Raw genomic sequence first — 10000 nt, forward strand, 5'->3', positions numbered from 1 at the left:
CACAAGCTGATGATAGAGACGGACAGAGATTGTGTTCACACTGTGATCTGAATCAGATGGAAACAGAACTGCACTTCCTCACAGAATGCTCCAAACACACGGACACACGGACAGTGTTCTGTGATCAAATACAGCAGATCCATCAGACATTTAAACTCTCTCACACCAGGAGAAACTGTGGTATCTGTGAGGAGAACACAAGAACTGCTGTGTGTCTGCTGCTCAATATGTGTCTGTCTGTCACCAGAGAAGAGAAAACACTCACCTGCCCTGATCTGATGTCCAGCACATGACATATTACTCTGTTATATTGCCTCTGTAAATCTAATACTATATCTGATTTTATTTTATTTCTAACTTATACACTTACATACAATAATTCATTTTGCACTACGTGCTTAATACTTTTAATATATTTTTATTATCACTATTATTCTTTTTCTTTCTGTTAATACATATGTGCACTATTTGTAAGCAGGCCAGCTGCAACTGCTTTAGCAACACAAGTGTACAGTTTGTCACACCAATAAAGCTCACCTAAACTGAAATTGAGTGTGTGTGTGTTTGTGTGTGTGAGTGAGAGAGAGAGAGTGTCTCAGGGTCATAGTTGTTAAATCTGTTTGTGTCATAATCTTTATAGCCACTAGAGGTCACAATAACACAAGGCACTCTCATACACACACACACACACACATCATGTTGTGTTTGTAGTGTAAGGACCATCTGAATGTGCTCAGAACATTACATTTAAATATTCAGAGTCTTAGTGAACTGTATCTATGTGAGTTCATGTGTGAGATCTCAGTTCTTCATGAAGTGTGTGTGTGTGAGAGAGAGAGAGAGAGAGTGTGTGTGTGTGTGTGTGTGTGAGAGAGAGAGAGAGAGAGTGTGTGTGTGTGTGAGATAGAGAGTGTGTGTGTGTGTGTGAGTGAGAGAGAGAGAGAGAGAGTGTGTGTGTGTGTGTGTGAGAGAGAGTGTGTGTGTGTGTGTGTGTGAGTGAGAGAGAGAGAGAGAGAGTGTGTGTGTGTGTGTGTGTGTGTGTGTGTGTGTGTGTGTGCAGGACGGTCAGACAGAGAGACAGGCAGAGGTCAGGAGTTGAGTGGAGATCATCACTCACACAGACAATAAACGCATTGAGAGAGTGTGTGTTGATTGTCAGTGCTACTGAGTGGGTGAGTGACTCTAATGACCTGTGATGAGCACAGCATCTCTCTCTCTCTCACACACACACACACACACACACAGAGGGTTTAACCTCAAGCGTCTGAGCATGTGCTCTCCTGAAGAGTCCAGACGTGCAGCAGATCTAGCGGTGTGTGGGTAACTAACCAACACTAGTGCTGCGTGTCACATGATCAGTGATGTCACAAGTGAGGCGCGCGGCCTGGTGTCAGACGGATCATCAGCATCTTCACTGGAGCCAGACAGGAAGTGGAGCGGGGGGTCGGGAGCCAGAGGTGAGACACGCTGCTCCTACTTCCTGTGTGATGATGTCATCAGGGGCCGCTAGAGCGGGTGTGGCACTCACAGGCATCTCCGTGGCGACCCCTGGGGGCCCTATTGTGTGTGTGAGTGTGTGTGTCTTTGTTCAGGGTTAATGTGTGTCACTGCTCTCATTACACACACACACACACACACACTGATATATGAGCCTTGCGAGTATCTACATGTCATCAACAGATGAGAGATGTTCCACACAAACAAATGAAGACTGAAGAACCTGCACAGAATACACCCAAACATGAAAATTCACATCAGTGTCTCAGCAATGGATGCTCTGCAGTGAATGGGTGCCGTCAGAATGAGAGTCCAAACAGCTGATAAAGTTAAAAGCGTCTTAATGCTGGATGTGTTTCATCTTTTGTCTTCTCCAGATGTTCACTGATGGACTGGAGTGCTGTGGATTACTTGTGGATTATTGTGATGTTTTTATCAGCTGTTTGGACTCTCATTCTGACGGCACCCATTCACTGCAGAGCATCCATTGCTGAGACACTGATGCAGACTTCTACAAACCTGATGAAGAAAAAGAATAAAGTATAAATAGATAAATAAGACGGAACATATAATCACAAAACAGAACAAACTCGAGTAACTCCTGTGTGGCCTCAGGATGTGTACTTCAGTGCTGTGCCGTGGCTCGGTGCTGGAGCTGTAGGACACCGCAGGGGGTCTCCTGTGCTGGAGCTCAGTGAAACAGAAGCGCTGAAGGGGTGTGATGTTTGACACCTCGTCTCATCACATCGAGCTCCTTCACGTTCCTTCAGCATGATTCAGATCGGCTCCTGCACTCTCAAAAACAAAAACATGAAGAACCTTCAACATCTGTGGAATCTTTCCATCGCGTCTGTCATGAGATTAAAATATACATTTATACATATAACAGACAGTTTTATCCAAAGCAGCTGGTGGCAGGCTCTTTAGGAGATGAAGAGAGAAGAAATGCATGAATCCTGACGCACTTCTCAGTGATGTGTGTTCATCTGATAACAGACGGTCTGCTCAGAAACACAGTCTGATGGAGAAATCATCAGAGAGTCACACACACACACACACACACACACACACACACACACACACACAATGTATGAGAACAGGGAGTGACTAAAGTAACACTTCACACAATACCGCATTACACACCAGTGAAACTCTCACTCACACACACACACACACACATGTGACTAATGTAACACTTAAACACACACATGAAAGAAGAGTGGCTCATTCACAGCTCTCTCTATAGGTCTCTCTCTCTCTCTCTCTCTCTCTGTGTGTGTGGTGGAGTTTCTATCAGCTCTAAAGCACATGATATCAATTCAGTTTTCATCTGCAAACCAACTGCTGCCTTGAAGAACGTTTATTTATTTATTTATTTATTGTTGTTCTGGATATCTGTCTATTTACACTATAGGCTAAATAAAATATATTCTGTCAATCGTTCATATATCAGGACATTAGGAACATCCTTTTTTTCAGATTGTAAAATTATTGATGTGTCTGTTGCTCCTCTGTTCGGTGTGTTTGAATGGATGTGGTTTTGTTACAAATAAAATGCAAATAAAAAAACTGATCACAAAAATAAAAAAAGGCATTAGGAACAAAATGTAACTTGATGAGGGCAGTAAGTGTTTAAATATGAATTGTTTTATGCTATAATTCTTTGGCAACATTATATGTACACAAAATCATGCCAATAAAATGCTTTGAACTGAAACTGAAATTAATTTTACTATGATAATCACAGCTGTATGTGTAGTTACTGCAGTGAAATCAGAATGCATGTCTGATCAGAAAACATTAATTCACACGCACTATTAATAAAATTGCATTTTATCAATGTAAATGTTTTATTTCATTCAAATCTCAGTAGCTGATATTCTGGCATAAACGTGGTTACCATGGTAATCTTTTGCTGATAATGCGCTTCTATTTCTCACAGCATCCAGTGTGTGTGTGTGTGTTTCTCGTGTTACCGTCACCTCCGCTCCCGTCTCTCATCTCTCTGTCGAGCGCGAGCTTTAATGGCGCTTTAACGCGCGCGAACAATAGCACGCGGCGCGTGAAAAAGCTCGCGGGAGCTCGTGAGGCGGTTCACACCCGGATCACAGCGTGAGAAACAGTCATAAACCGCATCAAACTACCGCTACATCACATTCATACACTTCTACACTTTATGAAACTTAAGTTTGAAATGTTTTACAGTGAATATCAGCTACTGATATTATGAGTTATTATAAAGTCCAAATCTGCCAGTGTATGTCACATAAAGAGCTATATAATTTGTGAATCACTGTATTTGTAAGCTATAAAATTGATAAGTTAAATAGTTGCGATTTATTTAATTTTATTCACTTGTCAGAAGGTCCTCACTAATTTTTTTGTTTTGTTTTTGACCTCACGAATATATTTATATGTCTGTTTTTTATTTTTTGTAATTAAACAAAAATATCCGATGTTTTTTGCTCAGTGTCGAGCTCGTGTTTCATGTGACAGACAGCCGGCCGGACCAATGGGAGGCGGTCCTCCCCGGTGGTGGGCGGGGCTTGCCGGCGGTCCTCAGCCTCGCGAGCGTCCACCTCAGTCGCGCGCTCAGTCCAGAGGGAAAGTTCGCGTCGACCGAAACTCGAAAGTTTGTCGGAGTGTGTTTGTCGAGGTGATTTCTCGCACTTTACGGTCCAGCGCAGCGGCGAGTGGAGTATAACCGAGTTTAAACGGACGAAGCAGGCGCTGCTGGGATTAGAGAGTTTTTTTGTGGCAGGACAGGGCAGCGCGCGCTCACACGGACGCGCATAACGCAGGATCGTGTTTCAGTCCGATTTGAATTTATTTGTGTACGATCCGGATCGGATTCAGTTTGGACTGAAGATTTAGAGGGACGACGTTTTATCTTAATTCGTGTGAAACTGGAGTGGACAGAAGTTAGTTTAGAAAGTTTTATAGCCTAAAGTTCTTCATGATTCGGATTTTCTCATATTTAAAATAAAAACGCGTTTTAAGAGCCGGTCCGGATCGGATTGATCAGACTGAAGTGATCCTGTGGATGTGAATCTAATGAGCTGACAGCAGGACTTCGAGATGGATCATGTTTCCTGGATCATTTCTGTCCTCTGGTTCTGGTTCTGGACCGGATTCATCACAGCAGAGGAAGGTACGATCCGAATTCATCATCACACGCTGTTACTAATGTGCACAGAATTATGTTAACACGAGAGTGCTTCAACAAACGTACTGGTTTCAGAACAATGCAACTGAAACATCAACATGTGGAATTATTATAATTTATCATTGACAATCTGCTATAACTTTTGATTTATACTTTTTAAAGATTTAATTCTATTTCACACTAGTGACTTTTCTCTCTGCATTTCGTTTTGTGATGAAGTCAACAGAGAGTGAGGAGTCAGTAGTTTATGAAGTTGATTTTCTGCTGTGAATAAACTAACTAATTTTAAAAGTTCAGTAATGAACCTCAGTTTCTGGCTCTTTATAATTAAAAATAAAGTTTTTTTTTTTTTTATTTCTGGTTCCCGAAGAACATTTCAGTCTACAGTTCCTAAAAGAAACGTGGTTTTCTGAGTGTAGAGAAGATTTTAATAATTCTAATAATTGTGTCTGTCTCGAGATGTCAATGTTCTCCGAGAGAGAGTGTGTGTGAGTGAGTGTGTGTGTGATTGAGTGTGTGATTGAGTGTGTGTGTGATTGAGTGTGTGTGTGTGTGTGTGTGATTGAGTGTGTGTGTGTGTGTGTGTGTGTGTGATTGAGTGTGTGTGTGTGTGTGTGTGTGTGTGTGTGTGTCAGGGATTGGTTCCATGTTTCATGGCGCTCCAGGACACCTGGATTCCTTCGGAGGAAATCAGTTCCACAGCCGCATCCAAAAACACCATCAGAGTCCGATCGATCACACACACACACACACACTCTCTCACACACACGCACTCTCTCACACACACACACACACACGCACATGCACACTCTTACGGTCACACACTCACACACACACTCACACACACGCTCACACACACGCTCTCACACACACACACACACTCTCACACACACGCACTCACACACACGCACACTCTCACACACACTCACTCTCACACACACTCACACACGCTCTCACACACACGCTCTCACACACACTCACACACACGCACACACACACGCTCTCACACACACTCTCTCTCACACACACACACTCTCACACACACACACGAACACACGCTCACACTCGCTTCTCACACACATATAAAAAACACACTCACACACGCTCTCACACACACGCTCTCACACACACACACACGCTCTCACACACACTCTCACACACTCGCACACTCTCACACACACTCACTCTCACACACACTCACACTCACTCACACACACACTCACACACACTCACACAGACACACACTCACACACTCTCACACACACACTCTCTCACACACACACACACACACACACACACACACAGTGAATTATAACGTCTGCAGACTAATGAAAGAACACGTAAGAACATCAAGTACTGTATTTTTAAGCCAGTTTTAGCTCCAGAACTTGTTCCTAATGTAAACACACGCATCAGTATCGCTCTCATTAACATCCACACACTTTCATTATTCGTAATCGTCCTCGTGTTTTCAAATCAGTCTGGCTTGGAAGCGCTCAGCGAAACCCGGCGTGCTCGTTACGACTGCGAAGACTTTCATTTGTCCTCCCGTAAGATCAACAATATCTGACTCTGTCCAAACACTGTCCAGCCGAGGGACGGAGGAGGGACCCTGAAAAGAATGTACTCGATTCTCTGAGGCTCTTCACACGTCTGTGCCACAGGAAGAGACCGTAAAACAGGCCAAAGTCTAAGCTGACTGGAAGTCGAAGGTTTCTGGTGTGGAAAACCCATCTCGTGAGCTCACGCTCGCCGCTATCAGCGAGTGTTTCCGCGCTGCTGGAGTTAACCAGCTGTGTTAGTTAATCTGTGGGACGGTCACACGCCGCGGGTCCATTGTGGAGGAACAATAGAGCGGCTGAAGAAGCTTACGGCTCTCAGAGGAGCTAAAGAGCTCCAATACGGTAAACTCAAGAGAGTGACCCTAAACACGGTAAATCTCTGAGTGTTTCAGCACAGCTGTGTTCTGTCTTCCCTCACAGATGCAAACGGGAGGATATTTGGCTTTCAAATGTGTGGACGTCAGTTCTTCTGCTCGTGTGTGTGTGTGAGGTGGTCTCGATGTCTATGAATCCTGTTAAACAGATTTCTCTCAGCAGTGAGAGATAAAGCTGGATTATCATGGGCGTTGACCTCTGACCCTCCTTCTTTCTCTCTTTAAGGGGGTTTTTCTCAGTCTTCTCAGCTCAGATTCAGTTTAAGTGGATTGAAAGTTATTCACACTGTCCCTCACATCTGCTTTTGATCCGCTTCAGATCTCATTCGCTCTGTTCACTTATATTTCTGCAGCTCATGGGTTCGAGTTCCTGGAAATGCATGATCTGATGAAATGCACTGAATGCAGAATAAGTGCATGCGGATGTGTGTTTCAGTGGTAGCGGTGTGGATTTGGTTTGGAGTGTGTGTGTGTGTGTGTGTGTGTGTGTGTACGGACGCCTGTAGCTGTGTGAGTGTTTGTTTTGGAGAGCTCGTCAAGCTTGTTAGCGTAATTAAACTGAGAGCCACTGGAACGCAGCCTAATTATCACATCTTCAGCCAATCACATGCCCCATTACCTCTCATCCAATCAGCTGCCAGATGGGAGGAGCCTGAGAGCCAGTCGTATTTGACGCTGAGATCAATAACTGACCTAATAGACCTTCAGACGGTCAGAGAGTAAACACTGTTTAAACATGCTTGTTACATGAAATAAAACTGAAACTAAATCTAAATATTAGATGAAAAACTAGAAACGTTTTTATTGGCAAATTACTAAAATAAACAAAATTTGTAATAAAAATAAAATAAACCCAAATAGTAATGTTTAAAAAGAATAAAAACTAATAAACATGACAAAGCACATGCAAAATAAACTAGAGGTTAAATTACAGTAAAAACTAAAACTAATAAAAAAAAAGCCTTAATAGTAATATTTATAAAAAAATAAATAGAAACTAACAAAAAACGACAAAAGCACATAATAAAAAAAATAGAATTTAAATTGAACATGTAAAAATGAAACATAAAAGCGAAAAAAAAAATATATTGAACCTAAATTGTAATATTTAAAAAGAACAAAATCTAATCTAACAAATTACATTTTTTTTACTAGAATTTAAATGAACTGAACATATAAAATAGAAGATAAAACTAAACATAAAAGATGATTCAAAATATTATTAAACGACTATATTAGAATATTAGTCATACTAAACAGCAGAGAATCTGTTTGATTTATTTTCTCTCACACACATTTATTTGTGTGTGTGTGTGTGTGTGTGTGTGTGTGTGTGTGTGTAAACTGCTGGATCTTCTTCAAGTTCTCTCTCGTTCTGTCAGTCTCACTCTGTAATTAGAGATGAGTTGATTAGAGGTGTGTGTGCGTGTGTGTGTGTGTGTGTGTGTGTGTGTGTGTGTCCACTGCGAGCTGTAATTTTGCTGTTCCGCTCCATGGACACTCAGGAATGAGCAGGAATTCTGCCAGCCCTCCCGTGTGTGTGCGTGTGTGTGTGCGTGCGTGTGTGTGTGTGCGTGTGTGTGTGTCTGTGTGTGTGCGTGTGTGTGTGTCCGTGTGTGTGTGTGTGTGTGTGCCTGCATGCGTGTGTGTAATAAATGAAAATGTCACTCGATCACTTTTTTGGCTCTGAACTGCGTCCTGGGTATCGTTCTGTTTTCACTGGAAACAATGGAACAGAGACGGACAGACAGACAGAATTCTGGGACGTTTTCCCGCTCCTCCCTGGTTCTTCCTATTCTTTGTGTAAAGCGGCAGCAGTCGCTGAACTCGCTGTCGTTTTAATCATGACAGATGAAATGGAAAGAGTTGGAGGGTTTTATAGGTTCAGATGTTAAACTGGGCGTTGATTGCTGGCGCTGTGTTTTCACAGCATTAGTGTTCCTCCGCCAGACGCCTGTTCGGTGATTTAGAGCACAAACTCATCCTAAACTCATTACACTGAATTAAATATGTCTGAAATCAGTGCAGCGTTCACGCCGTGTCACATTCAGCGTAATTATGAGTTTCCGTCTTGTATAAACCGATTATGTCGGTTGGAAACCAGTTGAATTTTATGAAAGAACACTGTGATGTCACATCAGAACTACTTCAGCAGTTATGGAGCTCTGATCATGTGACCACCTCATGGCTTTGATTCTGATTCTGATTAATGTGTGTATTTATGTTTGTGAGTGTTTTACTGTCATCCAAACATGAGTTTCTCATCAGATGATGTTCTACAGCTGCTGTAAACCTCTCTCTGTCTCTCTGTCTGTCTCTCTCACAGAGGTGCTGATGAACACGAAGCTAGAAACATCTGATCTGAGATGGACCATCTACCCCAGCAGTGACCCTGAGGTGAGACTCACACACACACACACACACACACACACACACACACACACACACACACACACACACACACACACACACATCTTCTTGAACTCACGGGACTGGAACCACTAACTGCATTTACATGCACATCAATATTTTGTAATAATTTGATTAGCTTGTTTCCCCATATAATTGTAAAATAGAAACTCGGAATTGCAAGATATGAACTCATAGTTGTGAGATATGAACAGAATTGTGAAACAAACATAGAGTCGGATAAATATAAATGTAGAATTAGTGAGAAATAAAACTTAGAATTAGTGAGATATAAAATTAGTTAGAATTGAAATATAAAATTAGTAAGATTAATATTAAGTAAGAGTAGAATTATTGAGAAATAGCTCAAACATAGAATTATTGAAATATAATCTTAGAATTAGTGAGAAATAGCTCAAACATAGAATTATTGAAATATAATCTTAGAATTAGTGAGAAATAGATAAAACTTAGAATTAGTGAGAAATAGCTAAAACTTAGAATTAGTGAGAAATAGCTCAAACGTAGAATTATTGAAATATAATCTTAGAATTAGTGAGAAATAGCTAAAACGTAGAATTAGTGAGAAATAGATAAAACCTAGAATTATTGAAATATAATCTTAGAATTAGTGAGAAATAGCTAAAACTTAGAATTAGTGAGAAATAGATAAAACCTAGAATTATTGAAATATAATCTTAGAATTAGTGAGAAATAGCTAAAACTTAGAATTAGTGAGAAATAGATAAAACTTAGAATTAGTGAGAAATAGCTAAAGTTAGAATTAGTGAGAAATAGCTCAAACGTAGAATTAGTGAGAAATAGATAAAACATAGAATTAGTGAGAAATAGATAAAACTTAGAATTAGTGAGAAATAGATAAAACTTAGAATTAGTGAGAAATAGCTAAAACGTAGAATTATTTAAATATAATCTTAGAATTAGTGAGAAATAGCTCAAACGTAGAATTAGTGAGAAATAGATAAAACTTA

General features: G+C 40.9%; 1 protein-coding gene across 1 annotated transcript in view; it reads left to right on the forward strand.

Moving 5' to 3' along the window:
- Positions 1-4030: 4030 nt before the first annotated feature.
- ephb4b (eph receptor B4b) overlaps positions 4031-10000 on the forward strand; it is a 24432-nt gene continuing 18462 nt past the window's right edge. The window contains 2 exon segments of the mRNA XM_042713941.1: positions 4031-4648; positions 8926-8996. Coding sequence (XP_042569875.1) covers positions 4576-4648; positions 8926-8996 — 144 coding nt within the window. The 5' untranslated portion in view covers positions 4031-4575.

The sequence above is a fragment of the Cyprinus carpio genome, chromosome A23, assembly GCF_018340385.1.
Source record: "Cyprinus carpio isolate SPL01 chromosome A23, ASM1834038v1, whole genome shotgun sequence".
NCBI classification, from domain to species: Eukaryota; Metazoa; Chordata; class Actinopteri; order Cypriniformes; family Cyprinidae; genus Cyprinus; species Cyprinus carpio.